This window comes from Lutjanus erythropterus, chromosome 10 (genome assembly GCF_056507025.1).
Source record: "Lutjanus erythropterus isolate fLutEry1 chromosome 10, fLutEry1.hap2, whole genome shotgun sequence".
Taxonomy (NCBI): domain Eukaryota; kingdom Metazoa; phylum Chordata; class Actinopteri; order Lutjaniformes; family Lutjanidae; genus Lutjanus; species Lutjanus erythropterus.
In genome coordinates this window covers 3,871,996-3,896,503 of record NC_139326.1, presented here as the reverse complement: position 1 = coordinate 3,896,503, position 24,508 = coordinate 3,871,996, and the positions used below count along the sequence as shown (strand labels likewise).

Sequence of the window (24,508 nt, the reverse complement as noted above, 5' to 3'; positions counted from 1 at the left end):
TAGTCCTCCGCACATTTATCCTCCATTATATTTACAATGCAAACCCTCATTAACCGACTCATTTAGCGCTCAGAAATCAGCAGACAGTGAACGCACCACGCTTGATCATTTCTTCTGACATGACATTTAAACCAGCGCAGGGTTAATCCTACCAGCTGCGTACTGGACGTGGCTTCCTGAGCGGATGAACAGTGACAGATGATGAGTTTAGTGCCCTGAGGATTGCGCACAAGACAGTCAGTGATCTGCTAACAGCCGTTTAACACCGCGCAGTCCCAGCAGCCGCGGCGGCACACGCACTGTGGGACTGAAACCGACTCAATCTGGACGACTTGTTGAGATAATTCACTTAGATCGAAACGGAACATTCCTCAACACAAGACTCCAGCATCTCCTGCTCGGAGACTTCTTCAGGAGAGTCGTCTCCAGGATCGTTACGCACAACTTTTACGCACAACCCGCCGACGAACAGATCTCGATGTTACTCGCAGCTCGGATTACAACAATTTCCACTCCCACAGGTGTGATTATGTTGAGTGTGCGAACTGCAGAAATGGATGAAACGATCCGCTCCACGCTCCGCTGAAACGAGACCGAGCCACGGACGCTGGGATTGGGAAGTTGCCTGGAAGAGCGAGCGAGCCGCGCCGGGTGCCAAAATGAGCCTTTACTATCAGAGCTGGAGGATCTTACACATATTCTTTGCAACAATTACAGCAGTTCTCACACAAGGTAAGTGACCCGGTACTAATTGTTGTATTTAAATCTTAACTGTCCTTCAGGGAGGAGTATGAGAGCTTAATGCCAGAGCGCAGTAAATTAACCTGCAGCCTCTGTGGAAATGTCACTATTTAAGCATTCATACTGAGTCTACTCTGTATTTAATGATAACACCTGAAAACCAATGAGGTATTAGATTGCACTGTCCATCTCATGCACATGTTAGTGATGGGAGGTGGGTCTCCACTCAGCAGTAACACAGCCTTCTCTAGAGGTCTAAATAATAGATAAACATCCTCATTTGTGGCACAAACTTGCTCCACAGTGATAAAGTGTTCCAGTGAGCCTAACATGAGCATACTGTGTGCGTCTGACTTGTGGCAAAGGGGGTGTCACAGCAGCAATGAGTGGGATATAAAACATTCAGGATGAAATTGGTGAGGAGTAAAAGACTTGATGGTTATATTACAACTCAAGCCTTAATGCTCAGTGCTTTGCCTCTCTTTGGGAAGTATTACTTTCCCTTATGGATGTCTGCTAGAAAAGCAATTTTCACAAAGTAGAGGCAAGCAAAAAGCAGACAATCTAAATTCTCCCAACTTTGATAATGAAAAAGCAGAAAAAAAGCACATCACAAAGGCATTTACTGTAAAGCCCATAACTGCCTCAGAGATGGCTATTTCCAGGGAATGCAGGCTGGCTGATTTATATGGATAACAAAAAAAAATATGACCAAAAAAAAGGAGAATTTGTGATAAAACAGATTTTTTAAAGCAGCTTTAAGAGTTGGACATAGCAATCCCTACCAATCACTGCACAAGCTTAAGCCTCCCTCTCTCCCTGTCTCTCCTTATCTTCTCCAGCCTCTCAGTACCCAGGCCATCAGAGCATTACATGCTATATGATCAGAGCTACACCATCTTTCAGGCCGGTGTTTGTATGAAGCACTTCCTAAAGCATGCATGATGAGAACATGCTGCTGTCAAGAGGGCTTTGACTAGACCATGAGGGATAAGAAGAGTTGTAGTCTAACATTTATCCTGGAAAGTGCATATGAGCTGGCCTGTTTTGCAGCTCTGCTGTTTCAGCACATAATTCACCGTCATGACATAAAATAAACGGCACAACAACAAATCAGCAAGAGAGTGTTGACCACAGAACATAAATAAACTACCCCTGAAAAGTTTTAACACTTTACACCTGATCGTTCGTTGTGCTCACTGTAATGACCCTGAAATTTGAGCGCATTTTCTCAGTCAGGTTTCTATGATGAAAGGTCTGAATTCATATATTTACAGTCAAATCCAAACCTTATCTTCAAACTCTGAATTCTAAAAAAGCTGTTTGGGAGGGGAGGTTGGGGGAGGGGATCTCTGATGAGCTCTGGTGGGATTTTCTTAAAGGAATACTTTGGATTTTTTTGACGTTGGGTTGTATGAGGTATTTATCAGTAGACGGTGATCAATATGCTTCCAGTGGATAGAGTCAACAGCATTTTAGCCCCCTAAAAATAGTGACACTACACTATATTCAGAATATTTTCATTGCTTTACCTTGCTGTCAGACAGCCTCTATATCAGCCACATTTCACTCTCTCCAAAGCCAACTCCTGTATTCTGTGAGGTAAAATCAGTGTTTTTGTCAAAGGAGTCTGGTGGCTTTGGAGAGAGTGATATTTGGTTTATAAAACGGTGGTTTCTTGTTGGAAAAGGCTGACTGGATGGATAAAAGAAATGTTGTAATGTAATTTATTGCTTGAAAATCTGTTGTTTTTTTTTTTTAATGTGGGGGCCTTTCATTAGCTAAACATGCAGAGAAATTACATTCACAGATATGGCAGTTATCCTTGAATAAGATCCCATTATATCTTTAGTCATTTTTTTATTTTGACCCGAAGAATTAGGTAATTATGTTCACTGCATTATGTACTTGCTTTGTATTTTATGTTTTTTTTGTGCTTCTACAACATGCCACTGGCACTGGCTTTAAGATTAATGTCAATTTGTTGACAAAAAACTAATAAAGACAATTCCTAAAGAAAAAATTGAGTGCCTAAGCTCAGTTAGTGAACAGCCTTTTCGTTTAATTGGGACCACAATACTCCAATTAGGTGCTTGCATCAGACAGCACATTGTAGCTCTGCTTATGTTTCTAACACACAGTATGTCTTGCAGACCTTTTTGTATCACAGTTTTCCCACTTTCATGACCTTTGAGAATCAACCACAATGCTGAAAGATAACTTTTTAAAACTAAAAACTAAACTAAACTGACTAAAAACTTTAAAAAGCTTGTCTCTTCTCTGTTGTAAGTCACTCACTGCCTTACCAAGATGCCCAGTTTCTAACCTGTTTATCAGTGAGCTATCAGATCCTATTATGAGGTTTTATGGTGTTTTATTTGGGGTAGATGTATTGGAAAGATCAACCATTTAAAAGATAAGAACACACAGTGTTAATATAAGTTACAGACCCAGAATGTTGTGTGCTGCAGGTGCTTAATTAGTGTTATTAGCACCTGGACTGTTGCCAGCATTTTAAAGTATTTATAATCAGTGTATGTGACCCTTAAGGATAAAAATGGTTCAAAAACCCGCTCATGAAAGAGAAACTTTGAGACACAAACAGCTCTTTTAATCTCTCAATTACCGATTAAAATGCAGACATCCATTGTTGTCATCTGTGATGCTTTTGGGAGTCGCCTCACTTCTGCAAGCTGTTTTGCACATATGGTAAAAGCCATTACTGCACATTAGAATTCAAAGTGGTTGCTCGGGCTTTGTGCATTTTAATAGAATAATACAAAGATTGATTACAACTGGAGAAATACTGCTAAAAGACAAGCACACTGAAAATAAGTTAGCTGACAAGCCTATGAAAAGATTTTTAATATGGAGCCTGAAGACAAACTGCAGGGCAAAATGTAGCTCATTAGATACAACAGTGTTTTTATTAAAACTGGTGATGAGGAACATTATTTTGAAATGAATCTGTGAGTCTTAATCCCTAAAGTAAACTTTGAAAAGTATAGTACAGTAACTGAGATTTCTTCTGTGGTGTTTCTAAGCAACTTGGAAATTAGCAATGGCTATAACAAACTCTCTGTGCAACCCAATCATGCTCTGTATTGGAACTATTTTAAATTGCATAATCCCTGTCAACTAAAATAAATGAAAAAAATAAAAATGCAAAGTTACAAGTGACATTTTTCCTCTTACCTGTAGTGCCATTTTTGGTATGAGTTTTGGAGATGTCAGCCGTAGAGATGTCTGCTTTCTCTCCATAATAATAGAACTAGACGACACTTGGCTTAGGAAAAATGCTTTTCCAAAAGTCAGCAGCGAAGTCTCTTTCCAGAAATCATGACCTGGTTACTCATGATAATCCACAGACCTTGTTGTGAGCACGTTCATGTAGGAACTATTTTTGTTCTACCATGCTACACCCACCAACTGTATTAGAAGGAAGTGTGCATCTATTCATGGAGGAGAGGCTCATGCTTTTGACAACGTGGGGTGTAAAAAGTCTGTTGATTATCTTGAGTAACCGGGTCATGATTTCTGGAAAGAGACATTGCTGCTGAGTTTTTAAAATCTATTTTTTTTTTTTTTTTTGCATTTTGAGCACCACAAGCCAAGTGCTATCTAGTCCTATTATACTTGAGAGTGACAAATTTGTGTCAAGCAGGGAGGAGAAATAGAAGGACGGACCCCATATGCAGAGCGGAGGCAGACTGGTGCAGTTCAAAGTAATATGCTCAACTCAAAAACAAAATCAAAACACAAAATCTTGCAGATGCTCAGGCAGGCATTGGTATAAACATTTCAAAGGCAAAAGAAGGCAAACAAATCCAAAAGTCCAAAGTCCATGAAATCCAAAGAATAATTCCAAAAAGCACAGGGGAAACACCTGACATGAAGATGAAGACGAACTGGCAACTAAGGAGGGAAAGACACAAGACTATGAATACACAGGAAAGCTAATCAGGAGCAGGTGAAGACAATTTGTAATCAGTGGAAAAAGAGAGGAGGTAAAATTGCATAAACAAGAAGAAATACAAGACTTTCAAAATAAAACGGGAAACAAGTTAGCTAAAACTCCAAACCACAACAGAGACAGAAATCTCCACATCTGATACCTCCAAAACATCAAGTAACATCAAAACTATCTAGATGGATAAATAACACAACAAGTAAGAGGAAAAATATGTAAAAGGATTACTTTCCATTTCAATTTTACTGCATGACAGTAAAGCTGTTATCTATGGAAGCCCATTTCCACTAGTGAATAATTCATAATCATAATTATAAGATAAAAAAGCTTAAATTATCATAGAAAAGTCCAAATTAAAATAAAAAGTCATAATTTCATTTTAAAAGGTCAAAATTATGAGATAAAATGTGAAATTAAATTGTGAGATAAAAAGTCAAAATTGTGATATAAGACAACATGAGACTTTTTATCTAATACTTTTTATTTTTTATCTCATAATTATGGGGATATTTTTCCTTTCACTGGTGGAAATGGGCTTCTGTATTTATCAGACTTTGCTTTGCACAAGTGGCTGAACTAAAAGTGCAACACAACTGAGAGATATTGCACACATGAAGAGCTGTATTTCAAAAAGTCACATCCCCATTTTGGAAAGAAAATCTCAACATTATGTTCGTTTTCTGCAATCACCCAAAGGTACAGTTAAATAATGTGTGAAAAAACAACAACTCCTGAATCTAATTTAAGAGAGGCATGAACAAAGATTAGATTAACAACATGTGACTTAAATCCTGGCATAAAAGGAATCTTCTGCATTCAGAAAGCACTTAACCTACATACTGGAGAGAGACAATATAATAAAGCAGCATAGCGTTGAGCATGTTCAGCGTGCAGGAGAGCAGTCTGACTGAGGTGGCTTTTAGAGGCGAGTGTAGCATCTGCATGGCAACACTGATGCTTTCTGACTCAGCCAAGGAGGAAGAGAAGCTCAGGGTCCTCAAAATGAGTGATTTGAGCGGCTGGAACAGCTGGTACAGCGGATTTACTCCCATGTTTATCAGCTGAGGGCACAACTCTCATCGTGATGAGAGAGAGGACCGCGGATGTAGAGTTTTTCTTACACTGGCTACTTGTTAAAAAATCTGAAATATTGGCAAAGAAGGAGCGTGCATCTCTTAAGTCTGCCATGAATCATAAACAAACAGTGCGTGCAAAGTCCGCTTGCATGTCCACAAATAGACGGCATGCAACGTTTGCTTCATTTAAAGGCCTCCTTTGGGTTTATTAAAATGAAAAACATGTGAAATAATGAGAGTAGCACAGATGACCCATCAAACCCAGCTGTAAAGGGATGGGCTTGCATGTGAAGTACTTTGTTGCTACATTGGCGGTGCTTTCTCCCTCCAGGAGACAGTGAGCCAGTTTATATTCACTCCAGCCGGAGCCGCTGCCAGCTCTGGTATTAAACAGCACATCTGTCACTGTGGCCACTGGTAGGCTAAGCCAGGACAGCCCTGTTCCCAGCTCCAGTCTCTCAGGCAGTGTGTCGCCCACTCGGCAAACATGACTGACACTCTCGTCTGTGTGTGTGGAAGAGAGAGAGAGAAAAAAAGAAGAAGAAAATGCTGTTGTCTTTCCTCCGAGGGCTGCTGGGTTGATGTGATGGTGACACATACAGTATAGTTATTGCTGTGTGAACTGTCAGGCCATCATGACAGGCTCTTTGCCGGGATGAATGAGTGAGGATGAAAAGCCGAAGAGACCGTGATAGACGGACCCGTCAAATGTCAGCAACCATGTCAACCGATATTGACATAGAAGAACTTTAAGCCTTCTTCTATGGATAAATAACAATTAATAATTTAGCGACAGACAGCCGTCTATCTGCCATCTTTTCTCAAATGTATCTTACACAAGTGTACAGATCTAGACATGATCTCATTTGTAAGATTCATACAATAATTTAGTGGAATCAGCTAAACTTTTCTCATGAATTTAAAGCTACTTTTTAAACTTTTATTAACTAATAACATTTTGCTGGGTTGGGTTTTGTTTTGTTTTGTTCTTGAATCTTTGAGCTTTAGAACCCCCCCAGAACCTTTCAAAACTTGGTGAGTAAACTTACTGATGTGAAAGTGAAAAATGATTAATAATTTAATATTTTCAGTTGTAACCATTTAAGTGTCAAGAACCCAAAGAACCCAAATAACCCAATTGTTTGAGAGTTGAAATTCTCCTTAGACCTTTTTATAGTTTGAAAAAAGACATATTTGATGAAAACTTGCTGTGTGTCTGGCACATAGCATAACTAAAAGAAGAAAAAACGAAAACAGAAAGTAGAATGAGGTTCTAAAAGGGGCAGGACTTACGAAGGGTCAGTTACTTAATTTAAAGTTAATAAACTATAATAAATGTTAAATATTTTAAATGTTTGTCAATGTGAGTAAAGAGTTGTTGGTTCAACTTAATATTTAAAGCTTATTGAACACGTTTTCTCAAGTACAACTGAATTAACATCAAGTTTATTAGACCAGAAAAAATTATTTGTTTTAAATCATTCCAAAATTGCCTCAACTTAAAATTTTAAGTCAGCCCGGCAGTAACATTTTTACGTTAAAACAAACACTTTTACAGTGTTGTTGATTTTGGTATATTTGTGTGTTCATTATTTGTTTAGATTTGAGATAAAGCTGTTTTTCACTATTCAGTGTAATCTGTAGAGTAAACACGAGTGTTTTTTTCTCCCCTTAATTCACCACCAAGTAGGGCAATTAGCCACCAGATAAACAGTGCACACTCAGGTCAGCTGCTATAATCTTCATAATTCCATCAAAATGGACGTTTAATGAGGACACTCGATGGCCAAGTGACCTCTGCCTCTGCTCATTTCCACCGAGGCAAACACTCACCATTAAGCTTTTAAACCAGATCACAGAATATTTATGCTCTTTTACTCGCTCATAGAAGAAGGTCACTCAATGCACTTGTGATCAGTATTTAACAGTCAGACAGTAATCCTCGTGATCATTGTACTGCTATACTGTTCTGCACAAAGCAGCTGTTGTATAAATACACATCCTACTGAATAATACACAATAATTCACTAAATATTTCCATTAGAATCTGCTCTCTTCACATAGTGATGATGCTCCACCATTCTTTTTTTTTTTTTTTTTCATGGAGGATCTGCTGGGTATTCACAGCCCGCTGACAATCTGTAAAGCTGTTTTAATCCCAGTTTTTGATGGCTGATTTCCACCTCGTGCCAGATGTATCAGATCCCACCTTTCCTTCCTATATATAGAGAGAAAGCAGGTCATCCATGAGAGAGGTGAAACTGGGGCAGTGGAGGGGAACTGTTGAAATATAATATTAGAACGTGGCAGGCGGTGTTTTTAAAGAATCACGTGATTGTAAATAGGTTTTAAAAAGTTCATTCTGTAGGAAATGGAGTGCTGCAGGGATGACATATTTTTGTAGGTTAGCATTGCTCTGATTCCCACCACAAAAAAGCCAGTTGGTTCTCTCCATTGGCTTTTAGATCTGTGCAGAAAATAATCTCTGTGGCAAACTAGAGTTTATGATACTGACTTGTTTTGTTCAGCAGGTTAATATTTTTCTTTTTTAAGACACGTAAAAGCGTAAAAAAAAGGGGGGTTTACTGACATATTTTATGTGAAAATCTATAATATATATAAGCTTGTGTTAAACACAGACCTTATTTCAGGCGTCTAATAAAAAAAAAAAAAAACCTCACTTAAAAAAAAAGGGACTTTCACTCCTGTCCTCTTCACACGCACAAAAAAAAAATCTCATGTCGTGTCCCAATCCCATGACACATAAAAAACTGTCCAAAAAAATGTCAGCCTTTAACTGAGACGAGGGAATCCGAGATGAAAACATGCTAACTCATTTCCAGGTTTTAGGATTCATTCCTCCTCGCTGTGATTGATTATCTACCTGGATATTATTTAGGGACTGCGCAAAAATGATCATTGCAGACAGACAGTACAAATACTTAACCATCATGACTGATTTGTTATCGGGGAAAAATCACATTGAGACCAACACAAGACCAACATCAAGTACAGCTGTCCTTTTGTCGAACATCTACGTTTAGTTTAGTTTAGTTACTTTATTTAATTCATAAAAGGACAGAGTGCAATGACATTGATAATTTACATTAAATGAAAATATGGATGCACCAGATTTAGTGAGATGCTAATTTCCCTCTGTAGTTCTGCACATAACAAGCAGATGCAATGAATAAAATTTAAAGTGAAAGACAGAATGCAGTAAATGTAGGTGCCTTACATAATAAAATCAGTAGGTACACACTGCACAGTACAAAATACAATCTAAAATAAATAAATACATAAATAAGTAAATGTCTCCTTTCTAGTATAAGCTTAACACTTTTTCTCTTGTCATCTTCCTTACACACACTCATCCTGACCAAAAGAATTATAATGATTAATATCACAGAGCTTGAAAGGTCACAGAGGTGTGGATGATTAAGAAGCCACTGCAGTATTGAGTGGGAATAAAATCATATCTTTTTTAAGTCATTTGGCATACATATTTTTATATGAATTGTGATTTTAGTTAACATGAAAATCTAATTTTGACAACCTCAGAACAGGCGAAGCTACTGTCAATGATAATACAAGTGTTTTTACACTACTTTGAAGTCAAAACTACTCCACCAAATGGAAATGTGCTCAAAGACTGTAATCTAACCCTCTGAGAAACAACATTCACTCTGAACCCAACTGTCCTGAATATTGAGCACAAACTGACTGTTACCATCATATCATGATGCGAAAGAGGAGACAACCTCACAACAATATTTTTCTGCATTCATTCAAGATTTTTAAAGAAGTTTCAGAGGGTGTCATGTGTCAGTCAGTCTTAGACCCCCCATGGTTTTAGGGCCCTGAATATTGTCTTCTATGATTGCTATAAGTGTATGTATCTTTATTTGTTATCTTAATTTTTGTCTTTTCTGTGATGTTGCAAAAGGAACTGCTGTGATGCAAGAAAAGTTTCAGACTTGGTCTGACAAAAAAGTATTATCATCATCACCATCACCATTATAATTAGAGACAGAGAGTGGGTCAAAAATGTGCAGGGTATTGTAATTTTACTTTTGACTGAAGGCAGGATTGTCAAGCTCTTTTGGGAGAGCAGAGTATTATTTTATCATGTCATGAGAGGAAGATTCAAAGAAATTATTAACAACCCATAGGGAAGGTCTTAAATCATCACAACTAAATCACAAATAATTTGTGTACAGTCCCTTAGTGAAGCCACAGAGTTCAGCTGCTGCTGTTGACTCAGAAACTAAAACTCTCTTAAGCTTCTCTTGTTGTAATTTACATTATTTCACCTTCATGTGCTCTCTTTCAGGAGTTTTAAGGTTAATCTCAGAGGCCTTTTAGTGTAATACCTTCATGACCCACTCAGTTGATCAGTTGGCCTTGGCTGACTTCTCTGCTCAAGTGTTCCTGTAATGCTGCTGATATTTTTCATTCTGTATTATTCTCGGTAGGCTCAGAGAGAACCGAATCCATTACCTCTGCTTTTGTTTCAAGTAGAAATATGGTACCATCATATATTCCCAGGTGTAATTTTCAGTTTTTCCCTCGCAGATCTGAGCAGTAAAGAGCTGACGGACACTAAGAGCCCAGTGCCCAGTGCCTTCTTGCCTGTCAGCTACGAGGTGCGAGATGCAGACTACCTCTTCCTGAAGGAGGCTGGGCAGGACTTCATGAGGAACTCCAGCATGCAGAGTCACACGCAGCCCTTTGTTATCTTAAGAGCGAGTCGGCAGCCAGCAGTCAACGCCAGCTACGGCTCCATGTCCACAGAGCAGCTCGTGCCTGCAGATCTGGTTCAGTCTGTGCGGCTATTCAATGCTCCAGAGGTCTTCACCTTTAACTGGAAAATCCAGGCCTTTATGCTGACACCTCGGGTCTTCTCCTCCAAGCCCAAAGTGCGGGTGCTCTTCTATGTTGCAGGGAGAGACTGGGGCAGAGGGGAAGGAGCTGTGGATGAGCTGCCGTGTGTGACGGTGTATGCTTTCTGGCAGACCCAGGAGGTGAGGGGCTCCTGTGCATTGGGAGGTGAGAGGGGAACCTGCATGGCTGAGCTGGCTCCTCCGCCCGGCTGGTTCGCTCCAGGGTCAGAGGGCACCAGCAGGGAGAGGCAGGACCCGTCTGCTGGGAACCCTGTGGAGCTGTACTACCAGGCGCAGCCCAAAATGAACGGGAAGTGTAATTCTGTGGATGGGAGTCGATGGGGCGGCTCACAGCAGCAGGCAGAGTATGTTCCCGTCACGCCCATGCAGAGGATTGGCAGCGTTCGTCTCCTGCAGGTGCCTAAAGGAATGGCAACGCTTTCTCGCCTCAAGCTTGGCAACGCCATCATCATACGGACATCCTCCAAACCGCTGAAGAAGACTGATATCGCCACCTTCTACATCCTCATGGCCAGCTCGGCTCAGCTGACCAACTTCACTCTCAGGTAAGGCTGTGTTTTCTCTAGCCTCACAGTTTGAAGTGGTCAGACTGGTTTTACTGTAAAGATGCATCGCCGTACACTGGGGTAATTTTTTCATTTTTGTACTTAATAGGTTTTATTTTTTTAGACAGTGCCAGGACACAATACAGAGCAGTACAGTACATTTTCCCCTGGATTTGCAACAGTGTTTTTTGACCCACCCCCACAGAGTGAGAATCAGTACTGTGTGCATGCTTTTTATATGTCTGTAGGATACCATTGGACAGACAGGGCAAGACAAACAGCACAAACAAAACAATGCCAGAGGTACAGTTAGAGATAAATAAGTAGAAGTAGTCACTCAGTAGAGTGCAGATCTCTCCAAGGCAACAGATGGTGAAGCACCTGCTGCAATGCCACCACAACTGCCAGATGCAACCAACTTTTTATTTACACAAAAAGCAGATTTTTATAATTTTTGTAATTCTGAGTGTTGTTGGTGATGTTAGTTAGAACACGCAGAACACAGTGATTCTCCCTGGAACAAGTTGCCTTTTATTTTAATTGAATTATACAAAAGAATTGCAACTTTCTTTTGCAGTTTTCACTTGTTCCCACAGTTTCATTGGAAAAAAAATCCTAAAAACATCACAACATGCATTGCAGTTTTTTTTGTTTTTTTTTTTTAAGAAAAGCTGCCATGAAATCAGGCCCTTTAGGCCGCAACAATCATGAGAAACGCCCACGAAATCCTGGAGGAACTGATGTCTGTGAGTGGAGATCCCAGCAAAACCACAGAAGAGGGATTTATTCATCTTGTATCATGCTTAACTTTAGTGGATCATAACATATCAAGTATGAAATGGATCGCAGATGTTCCGATTTAAGATAAAATCAAACTTTTTTTTATTTTCTGTGGCTACTACAAAGGCAACAGACTAGGTAAGCCTTGTTTTTAGCCTAGCAGTTGTTGATGACTTGGGGTCTTTACATGCTACAGGTTAAGGAAAGTGAGTTGATTGTTTTTGAAGGTTTTCCAAACTTGTAAATCACCACAACCATGAGAGATTCTTGAGCATACAGTCATGAGCATGTATAAGAAAAGGCTCCAGTAGTATGAGAGATGAGCTGAAGACACTAGCAGCAGCCCCACTGGTCATAAAAATTACAGAAGAACAGTGTTGTCAGCACCCAAATAACCACTTTCAAACACACAGAGTTCACAGTATACAACAATACAATAGTAGCACATGACGTCATCAACAACAACAATTAATTACAGATAATTAATTAAGTTTAAATAAGGTGTCCATATTTTGTCAGGTGTGTCCAGCTTTCCTTTCATTCTGGGCTCTGCATTTTTTTTCTGCAATGTCCAAATTAATCAGTGAATAAGAATTCAGTGCGGGGAACCGTTCATTAACAGCATAAGAAAGAAGGGAATATTGGAGGGAATGAGATTTAGCATGGATTATGGTTTCTCTGAAAATATGATCGAGGTTAACTGTCTTTCTGGGAACCGTTGTAGATTACTGGAGTCAAATTAGGAAAATACATGTTTGAGCGAGCACAGCCTGATGACATTAAGGGCTGTTTAAGAGTGGTAGTCATCAAGGTTGACGACGCAGATAAATTAAAAAAAACAACAACTCATGTGCTGCTCATGACTCATTGCTCTGCTTTAAAGGCTATTCTGAGGATCCGTGTTACATCCGTATAACACGGATCCCACAGATAGCTGTTGAATGTATGGAGATCATGGGGATTACCAGCACAGCTCCATTTAATTTAAGGCTCTGCTCTCATTTTGCTAAATGTTCCTGTTTGTCCTGAGATGAGAGGTTTTGCGGGACCATTTTAAAGCAATAGAAGGTCTCTGTGACATCTTTGGTAATAGAGGCTTATTTTCTACACGTATTTTTAGAGAAATGTACCTTAATATTTTGCAAGAATCAAAGGGATAGTTGGGATTATTTAAAGTGGGGTTGTATGAGGTTGTATGAGGTATTTATCAATAGTCAGTGTATTACCTACAGTGGATGCTGCTCAACATGAAAGTATTTTAGCAACTTAAAAACAAAAACCCATCTAGAGAAATGAATATCTGTTTAAGAGTATGCTATATGTAGAATATTTTCATTGCTTTGTCTTGCTGTCAGACAACCTTTTCCAAACAGAAACTACAATTATGTTGCTCAACTAGACTTCGGTGAATCTGAACTAAAGGGAACTATCCCTTTAAAAAAAAAACAAAAGTCACACAATAACACAAACTAACCGACCAACCAAGGCAGCGGTAAACCGACTGTTTTTGCCAAAGGAGTGTGGTTGCTTTGAAGAAAGTGATATTTGGCTCATATAGCAGCGGTTTTATCGTCGGAAAAGGAGGTCTGACGGCAAGATAAAGTGGTGGAAAATATCCTATGATGGGGTTTTGCATTTCTGCATTTCTATTTCTGTATCTTAATCAGCATGGATCATGCATAACATTGGCTTTTACTGATGTATGAGTCTAGCAAAAGGGTGATTTCATCAGTGATTGACTTTAAAAAATGCACACTCTTCTTGCACATCAAAATGTTGCAGCATGATATCATAAACTTTACTTACTTAAGTCAAAGATCTCAGTCTGCACACCAAATCACCACTTGGTCTATTCATTTCTCTGTTTTGAAGGCAGCATACACATGTCATAATTCATGTCAGATATCAAACTGTCTATTTCCTACACTGTTTGAAGCCACACAATAATGCAATCAAAGAAAAGATCAAGTTTGAAGCAGCAGCAGACAAGCAACTCCTGTGTTCTGCAAGATAAAATTACTAAAATAAAAACCAGTGGAGTTTGATTAAATTGGAGAGAGCAAAATTTGACTTATACAACAGCATTTGTCAATCAGAAAATACTAATACTAGGACAATATAAAGGTGGTTTCCACCATAAAAGGCTGTCTGACAGCAAGGTAAAGCAGTGAAAACATTCTAAATGTTGTGTACACTTGAGCTGATATTGATTTTTTAAGTGTCAAAAATTCTTTTTGCTGCTGACCCCGTCCACAGCAGGATATTGCCTTGCCTGTACTCCTCTCTGCTTCTCCAAACTGGGGGCCTATCGACCCGCCTTCTCCTGTACTTAATACACTGACACTGATAAATACCTCATACAGCCAAACTTCAAATAATCCAATCTATCTCTTTTTATCCCAATCACACTTTATCCTCTGGAGGAAAAGAAAAACACAATGAACAGAAGACAGAAAAACAAGACTTCATCCGTTCTCATGGCTCCTTCTCAACATATCGGTTTGTTACTCCCCTCATCAAGGTGAAGTGATGCAACATGGGAGATTGGCACCTAAAAACTGGGTGTGAATTAAATGCCTCCTTCCTGCTCTCACCGTTTCACGGACGGTTTTCTTGGTCAGCCGCAGCGTTAATACCTTTTTATTATCATCATCCAGACGGAGATCAAAGAGAAGCGCGTTGCAGCGTGGCGAGATTTGTCGAGGTTAGCTGTCAAAGCAGACAAGCAGAGATTTACGCTAACTTGATTAGAGGCTGATTTTTTTTATTATTATTCTAGACATTATCTGCTTTACTGCGAGCCAGTGAATAATGGACTGTCAGGAGGCGTGAAATGCATTTTTCTGCCATGTCTCAGTTATTCATTTGGTTTGTGTGGCAATTGAATCATGAGTAAAGTAAGTCATAAATCCTTTCTTTATATTTTCAGATCATGTAATAAATGATAAGAATGTGTGTGTTGCTGTTTGCAGTGTTGATGTCCAGTGAGGTTCCCTGACTTAAAGCTCCATTCACATTCTTATGACAGTGTTTGCAAACCAGCATGTTTTTGACAGTTAACTAAATTTTGTGCTCAGTGTTAAAAAATTCAAGCTGTTGCTAAAATTTAACTATGACATATGACTATAGCAGACGCTGCTATTCATACATCATTCTTCATGAATCAGTGAATAAAGCACCCTGAGGCAAATTGTATTTTGTTATTTTGGCCGACATTAATAAAAATTGACTTGACTTGGATGTGGGTCACACACACGACCATCCTGCCATCGTGGGCTGGGACTGCCAAGCAACTCACTAGTTAGCCAGCAGGACCACCTAAAAAGGCAATATTCGCCACCGAGCATCCAGCTTGGCAGCTAATGGCTCATCAGCTGCTTATGTACAGCTGACGTCGGCACTGCCCTCTGAGGCAGATGGCTCTCGTGAGCGACACGAGGAGGCTGGGAAGAGCGGTGCTGCCTTCCCCTCATTCACCTCATCGGCAAGGAGGAAAGACGAGTAACTAACTAGTGCGAATGGAGGGAACAAAAACTCACCCTGTAAGTCCACTTCCATGTTTTAAACAATACAAAATGCTCTGCAAGAAGTAATTATTGTGTCTGATATGTTTTTTTGTTGCAAAATAAATTCAAATATCATGTTAACATGGCTCATTTAGTATTAAATGATTTGAGAACATGCCCACCACTCCCCACCTCTACACCTTAGTAGCTGCACCTGGCTTCTCCCCTGTTTTGCTAGCTAGCTACATCCAGCACCTCCTGTGGGCCAGGCATTGCCACTAATATGTGATAATATCTGCAATTAGCCAATGAACATGTGTGGTATTGTACATGTCCACAGGGGTGTTTTTGGATGCAGTGTTGCATTGTTTTCCAACATGGGATACCTGACCACCAACAGGCTGTGCCCTCCTCCAACCAGCGGGCGCTGCCTTTGCCTCCCCTGTCAGAGGACCCCTGTCTCATTGGGGTTCCTTGTTTTCAGGTGAAGGCGGTGAGGAAAAATCCTGCACCTCATAACTCTTGTTAGAGTGACCGCTGTTGCTATAAACTGCTAACATCCATACAAATGATGTTGCTATGGCAATGGATCATGTCCGACTATTATTCTCTGTTTGTGAGAGAACCTTCACCTTAAAACATCAGTGAACGCTGGGAAAAGTGGAGCTTTAAAAACTGTCCGAACAAGAAAGTCCTTCAAGGCAGCTGATCTCAAAGTGTGTCAGTTCAATAGTTACACTCTTTCCTTCTCTTAGATTGAAAAAACACTGCTGGAGCACGATCAATACTTGCTGAAAAATAAATAATTTCAGAGTTACTTCCGCCTTGACTTCTTGTTCATACATGCTTCAGTGGAGGTGAGCAGGTGAGGAGACAGTCATGGATTATTAATTCCTTTTTCACCTGCTGCTGCGTTCATTCACTAAGACAGTCGCTTACTCGTATCAATTGTGAATGCAGGAATAGGTAAATATTGATCGAGCGGACAGCTGCGCATGGATGCACTCGTCCACCTCGTCTGGTGTCAAAGTGGGCTCTGCCTAGGTTTTCTCAGCATTTCTCTCAGGTATCCAGCTCTTCCCTGATGTACCAAAAACAGAAACATGAAGCTGAAGGTGTTTCATTGTGGATTTAATGGCTTGTCTGAATTTCCAGGAGTATGTGAGAATCGTTAAAGTTCATTACAGACCTGTGTATTCATGTATTTTAAAGGTTTAGACCAAGTGTTTGAATAAATTAGCTGGCTTCCTTTGCTCTCTGTCTCTTGATTTTTGCTGAGGCAATGAAGCCAGCACAGAAATCCTGACTTCTCCTCTTCACTCTGTCACTTTTAATCATTGCTGCTTTAATTCGTTTACTCAGTCACACATGTTTTGAAACAAAACTTTCCTTTCCTTTCCCTCCTTGCCTCCCTCTTCCCCTTTCCTTTCCTTTTTCATTTTCCTTTTCTTTGCTTTCCTTTCCTTTCCTTTCTCTGCCTCTCTTTTCCTTTAATTTCCTTTTCTCTTTCTTTTTTCCCTAATGACAGCAATAACTGTGCAGCATCTGAGTCCAAAACAAATTTCTCTACAGAAAGTATTAAGCATACCCTATCATACCGTACCATATCGTATCGTATCGTATCGTATCGTATCGTATCGTATCGTATCGTATCGTATCGTATCGTATCTTCCTTTCCTTTCCTTTCCTTTCCTTTCCTTTCCTTTCCTTTCCTTTCCTTTCAGCTATCACTTTGTTAGAAGATTGACACTCATTAAGAATCTTTGCAGTAATTTAATAAGCAATTGCGTCTACATAGAATATATATTACACATGATGTATTGGTAGCTAAACTCTGAAATTCAGTGTTTTCCATCCCATAAACATGCCATTACACACTAAGTGTTCATCTAACTCTCTATCAGTAGCACAGCTCTACCCTCCCCCAGCTTATCAGCACATTAACAAGCCCGGTGCATCCGGTCCTCAACAGCTGTCTGTGTGCTTTATCACTGTCTGAATGTCCCATTAAGCTTTGCTTAATACTCTCTCATCAGCATGATAAACCTGTTATTGATGTCTATAGCTGGAGTCAAGGGACGCACAAATTTGAGGTCGATTGAGAGAAAGACAAGCCACACCTGTCCGTTCCAGCAAAATGAACCTGTCATTCTCACTGAGGGTTTGATAAAGGTCATAGATAGAGTACTGTACCACCATCATCACACACCCACAAGGAGGGTAATTAGATTATCCCTTTGGTGAACACTCAGGAAGTTGAGTGGCATGAAGTATGAGATTACAATTTGTCTTCGTTCTTTTCGTCTTAAAGGGATAGTTGAGACATGGCCTCAGTTTGGAGAAGCAGCAGAGTACTGGTGTAGGAAGCTAAGTAATGTACTGCTATGGACACGGTCACATACACACACACACAAAAAAAATAAAAATAAAATCACTATCATTTTAGGTGTACGCCCGTATTTAGCATGTTTTCACCTTATCCTTGCTGTGATTTCTGATGTGAAACCATGGTTATATAAGCCAAATATCACCAGAGTTTTGTACAAGTTCACACTTGAAAATTGCTAGCTCAAACAAAAATCACACTGATTAAGTTCACGTTCTCATTTTTTATATATTTTGATGTCATTCTAAGCGGTGCATGATATTCATGTTTTAATTTGAAGTTCCAGGATTACTCATATCTGTAGTTATTAACAACAATTCACAACAATTTGAGAAGGTTTTACACTACAGCAAACTTTAACGCCAACATACTGTAGAAATTTCCATTCCATCCAATTTATAGAAACTTGAAATTCCGACTTTCCAGTGCAAATTGAATGCCCCATAATACATGAGAACTGCAGGGAGAGGGAGAGGGAGACACACAGACTTTTAATCAGCTGATGATGTAAACGCCATCATCACATGTGAACATTGCTCACTTTTAGTGTGTTAATGCACAACACTGAACATGACTCTCTTCAGAGCCACTCAGTTTATCCTCATCAGAAAAACAAAGATGTAGGTTAAATATGCAAGAAGCTTATTCTGGCTAATATTTCAAATTATAGTTGGACGGCAACCTCTAGGAGGCGCAGTAGCTATAACAGGAGAAGTCTAGACAAAGAGAAAGTCCACACTTGGAGCAAACTGCGACTGTGACATAAGTCATGTGACTTACGTAACGCTGTTATGGTCCGATGATCTTGTCACTGCTCCAATTTCATATATGTCGTTTTGGGAGTCACCTATCCTGTTGTGTAGGTATGTTGTGCTGCCAGACTCCTTTGACAAAAACAGTGCAGTAGTTTTACCTGGAGCTGCTGGTTTATACCACTGTTCTACCACCGTTAGTTTGTTTTTTGGTTCCTAAACTTTTGTAAAGCTTTTCCAGCACCTTACAGCTGTGGTAAATGGCAAATTTAGACATGATGCTCAAAATGATTGGGGCCTATTTAATTTTTTAATCACATTATTTCAGATGTTATTGTGCTATAAAAAAACAAAATTATGTTTTCTGGTAGAATTTGACGGTGACAATGTAAAGGAACACACACTGTTTTAAAATGTGTCACCACTCATTACTCAATCACTAACGTCAATTTCAATAAACTCATTTTCATTTTTCTCTTACACGCCGACGCTCATTGAAACAGCAACCTCCCAGCACGTTGTCATCTGTTAGCCTCCCTCTCATTATTCCATCAGAGGGCACGCATCAACAGAGACTGACGGATCACACATGTGGCTCGAGCAGAGTCGTCTTCGTCATATGTGAAAGTCAAAAGCGATTAGGCTCTCCCTGAATTATTTTATTTCTAGTAGTCCAGCAACTCCTGTGTTCTGCCAGGTAAAATTATAGTTTTTCATGAAAGGAGTTTGGGTGATTTGGAGAGAGTGATATTTGGTTTATATAACAGTGGTTTTCTTTCAGAAAAGTTTGTCTGACAGCAGTGAAAACATTCTAAATATAGCATACACTCAAACTAATATTGATTTTTTTTTGTTTCCAAAAAACATTTTCTTGCTGACCCTGTCCACAGCGGCACATTGCTTAGCTTTCTACACCAGTTCTCCAAAGTGGGGGCGTGTTGACTGCCATCCACTGTAGATAATACAGTGACGATGGATAAGTACCTCATACTTTCTGACCTATCCCTTTCACTGTTATTAAAAGTCAGTGATGAAGCAGATTAGTTTGTCTTGTTCTATGAGTTTAATTTAAAGGCAGCATTGTGGCAGTAAATAAACTTGAGCCTTTGTATCAACAGGACACCGTGTCGGTGAGCTCTTCAACCGGGGAGCCTAATCATTCATCTGCACGACAAATAGGACTTTTACTTCCCCTTTTAGTGCCGTGGTGGCTGCCATCTGGCAGGAGTGTTGGCTTGAACGTCTCCCCAACTCCCTAAACTGCTCCATAAGTACGATAAGCACGTTGCCGATGGCTGGCCATCAGACTGGCTAAACGGTGGACATTTGCCTGCATAATTAACGATTGCATCTGTTTCCGATTGCGCTGGGGTTCACCAATGGTACTGTGGCCCCCGCTGCGATGCGTTCACAAAGCCAAGGATGGGAACACAAATTATATCAGGGAAGTAATTACAAACCCTATGTAGCATCTCGATAGCGACCCTGGTGATGAAATGCATCTGGGCCGGCAGGCTGTGGAGCTCACAGAGAGGAGAAATCTATCTTGTAGGTCTTTGATCAGATTCAGGCTCTGTTTCATTGCATTATGTATTTCCTTTTTTCGATTTGTCTCATTGTTTTACTTTTCTTTTGTTGGCCACGGCTCTGTGATCTTTCAAATAAGTTTAAAGAAAACAGCATTCCACAAATAAATACAAGAAGGAACTGACTAAAAAAAGGCCAGGGGCCAACACGCTCTGCTTTGAGTGTATTTGACAGTGTGTGTACCTATTTGTGTAACAGTCTGCGTCTGTGTGGCAGTAGATTTACGTGCATGCATGTGTGTGAGTGAATGAAGAGTATGTAAAAGGTGAAACAATAGTGTCACTCAAGCCCTGCTTGGTCAGAAGTGAGATGGATGGCAGGTGCAGCACCTGAGAGCTGCTTTTCCCACACACTGTCAGCTTCAGTCTCTGCAGCCATCCATCTTCTCTGGCCTGGTGCCTCCCACTGCCCGCTGCCTCCTCAGGGCCCGCTAACTAAAGCCATGGACACTGGTTCCTGCTCCCAACCACTCTGAAGAAAAACGCCTCTTCCAGTTGCTGAGGTTTTATTTTTTTTTACACCAGGGAAGCTGAGAGAGAGAAAAAGGGCTTCAGATAAGTCTTCTTGTTACTGTCATTTGTTATTAGTTAAACTCTGCTCCTCTCGGCTCAGTACACAGAGGTGTTTCATCACAGCGAGGCATGTTATTCACAAGTCATTACTAGATTAACTGTCCTCCCAGGTCTTCTCATTAATACACTGAGCATGCCCTCCTGCTTACCTCATTGATTATCCCGGATTAAGGGTTTTCCCCATTGAAAGCAAATGATCACATTGCATTTACAATGCTCTACAGTCGGCATCAGCGCTGCAATAATACACAGAGATACGAAACGTAAGTTGGGGAAGGGAGCACTATGTTGAAAAACATCATACTGCACCTTTTTGATAGATTTTGCATGTGTAATTTATAATCCATCACATGACAGGGATGGAAATGTCTGATGTTTAGTTGCCTGGTCCAACACTTTTGTCCAAGCTGAAATATCTCAAAAACTACTGAATGGATCACAATTCAATTTGTTACAGACATTAGTGATTTCCAGCAGATGTATCCTAATTTCTTTCACGGTCCTCCAATCACAGGACTCATTGGTTAATTGTCTGATTAGCAACCTGACTCTGAACGTTTCTCACCAAAATACACAAACATCGAACTGTTTTAGGTCCAGATAACATTTCAGCAAATCTCTCTAAACAGCTTTAAGCTGCATATCTGCTAAACCTAACCAACCTGATGGTTCCACAGTGTTAATAACGTGTTAAAACGGTTTTCTTGCCACATCAGATACAGCACCTCGCTTGTACTTCTGTATCAGATGCTAAGGCGTAGTGACAAAACGTTGCTATTTGACAAGTTGGGATGAGGCCAAGCTGGACTCTTTTGTTCTCCACAGGGATGCTACCAAAGCTCGCTCAAACATGGTTAGTCAATGGTCAATACTGCTCAGTCTGCACACAGAAGCCAGAATGCTTCCAATACAAATATCTCATCCATTGCCTCTATATTCATTTATAGAGATTAGTGCCCCTCTGCCCACTGCCCCCTATTCCCAAACTGGGGAACATGTACCCTGAGGGGTACGTGAAGTGATGTCAGGGGACGCATTAAAAAAATGTGATTTGAAAAATTACAGCACAGACTGTTTGTATAAAACAATTTAAGACTCAGACTCTGCAGAACACTGCAGACTTATGTGCAGCCTGTTAACCACATACTAATCTGTGCTGAGTATTTTGTGTTTTCACAGTTAAGTTAAGTGAAATGTTTCATCAACTGTTGAACGGACTGACATGACATTTGGCTCAACTTTCATGTTCCCTCAGGATGAATTGTACAAACTTTGATGAGCCCTTAACTTTCCATCAGGTCAACACATTTGATATGTCCAATACTTTGGTTTATGACAAACTCACTCAGCTTGGCTCATCAGATACATGTGGCCTCTGGGCATAGTTACAGCAACACATAAGGCCCCCGGCTCCAAGAGTACATTTTCATAAATTTAACACCATATATGGGTCAATGGCACTCTGAACATCTATATTATATCTGTTCATAACAAAACAACTTTCAGAAAGAGACAGACTGTTATTATTTTGCCAAATAAGTTATTTCTATATCCTCAATTTCTTGCATTTGTCTGTTCAGCCTGTGTTACTTTATATCTGTTAAGTAGTGTTTGTTTTCTCTGTGTTGTTATGTATTATTAATTCATCCTTAATATCTCTCATCTGTATATCTGTTTAGCTTGTCCTAAGTTGACTATACTTTCTGACTGTAAATATGTTTGTATTGTATTTCTACATTCAGGACCCTGGGAAGACTGAAGGCACATCCATGTGCTTCTAATGAGGATCCTTGAAATAAACAAGCATAAACATGACCTGCAAAACTAATGACATCCCCATCAGCCTCGGCTACACTTTGTGCTTAGTGCTAATTAGCAAATGACCAGCTTTAACAAAATGTGGGAAGGTGGAGAAAAGGAGAGAAGATGTGATAAAATAAAATATGTTCTCTGACAGTACATGCAGGCCGGGGACGCTGCACAGAACAAAAAAGTCAGGTCTAAATTTCTTCCATGAAAAAAATGCACCTGCCTGCGTTGTAATAGTCCCAATTATAAGCTCAACATTTCATCTCAGACCGCATATCGTGCAGCAATGTGACTTCAATTCAAACGGTCAATTAGAATAGTGACTGAGAGAAATAATTAGCCTGCTGTTTCCTCTATTGTTCAGTCATTAACGTGGCTAACGGGGTGCAGCCACCTTCCTTATCACCTCTGCTTTGCTAACCAGAACATTGTAGCCTCTACATCAAACCCTTGTGGATTTTTTTCTTTGCTCATTCAGCCCAGACGGAGTGTTTGTCCCCTCTGTTGTTGGCTCTGCTGCCTCCTGGGAACCCTCTGACTGATAACAATGGACTTGCTGACCCTCTGTTCATTCACTTTAATGCACAGACACACACAGTGGGAAGCTAGTTTCATTTACTATACTAATAAAGACACTATGCAACACCTACAGTTTTTGGCTTCTTTTGGTTCTTTACTTGATGAGAACTGCTCAGAGCCAGAAGTGATTTATTAAGTTGGAGCTCTCAATTTGTAAGTTCAGTCTGTTTCCTGAGACACGGTAGAGTGAGGCCCTGATTATACCTGACATTAACATATGCCTTAGGTGATCCAATCACAAGAGGACAGCTCTAAGTACACACCTGGCATTAGAATGTGTCTCCACTCACAGGTCTCACTTCCCCGCTCTATATGCAAAGACCAAATGCATTTTTGTTTTTAACCGGTTGGAGGCAGCGACGCACTTCTCTGACAGAAATTAAAAGAAGACAAAGTTTGCAAAGACCGTGGTGCTGACTCTTTGACCCAAATGGAAATCAGACGGGGGGGTTCGTGTGTACTCTGTCCACGTATCCGATGACAGTTGAGCAAGCTGGGTACCTCAGTCAACTTTCTTCTTTCTTGTTTTTTGGGCTGAAATTTCCCATGTGCTAGACTTGTCTATGTTGAAAAGAAACCTACATTTTGTGGAGGGTTAAAAAACTTTGCTGGGGACTTGTAAAAGTGACATATATTCACATCTTAAACCAGATAATGGGAGCTCATTTACTAGCTTATCTAAATCAATCATTAGATAGCTAGTTAGCTGTTGTTTGGCTAACATCAGGTAGCTAGCATTTTGCTAAGTATTACTAAGATGTGACCCTATATGTCATTTTACTGGAAAATTAGAAAGCTGACTGAGGTAAGAAATTTGCTCAACTGTCATTGGTGCACAGAGCAAAAGGGGTGGGACTTAAGAGGGGTCAATTACATACCTCCACTTGCACAGAGGACATTAGAGAAATAGGTGGTTGCACACAACATGAAGGATTTGGTTAAACCAAATTTAATCTTGACCGAGTAAATTAAAAATATATAAAAAGAATAAACCAGGTGGTGTGCAGGGACTGCAGAGTCCGCTGGCTGAGAGAGGGAGTATAGGAGGTGGAGGACGGGCATTTTGTTGGTGGTTCAGATACCACTGATTGGAGAGGAGGAGTTAGCTGATTAGGATCCCCTCAGACTAAGAAAAAGGATGAAATACAACTCCCGATCACTCTTAACACAAAGTCGAAAAGTCGAAAAGTCAAAACTTGAAAATGTATGACCTCCTACGAGAAAAAGTCCAAAGGTTGCCACTCAAAGTTGGACTTCCTGCTTGTCCAACTTCATGAAGAAGTAGCTGTCGAGCTTCACAC

At 40.0% G+C, this 24,508-nt stretch overlaps 1 protein-coding gene across 1 annotated transcript in view; it reads left to right on the top strand.

The window, feature by feature from the left end:
- The first annotated feature begins 204 nt into the window (after positions 1-204).
- Positions 205-24,508, top strand: part of LOC146319835 (transmembrane protein 132D) — a 50,979-nt gene continuing 26,675 nt past the window's right edge. The window contains exons 1-2 of the mRNA XM_084727904.1: positions 205-732; positions 10,363-11,236. Coding sequence (XP_084584030.1) covers positions 558-732; positions 10,363-11,236 — 1,049 coding nt within the window. The 5' untranslated portion in view covers positions 205-557. The remainder of the gene's footprint in view (positions 733-10,362; positions 11,237-24,508) is intronic.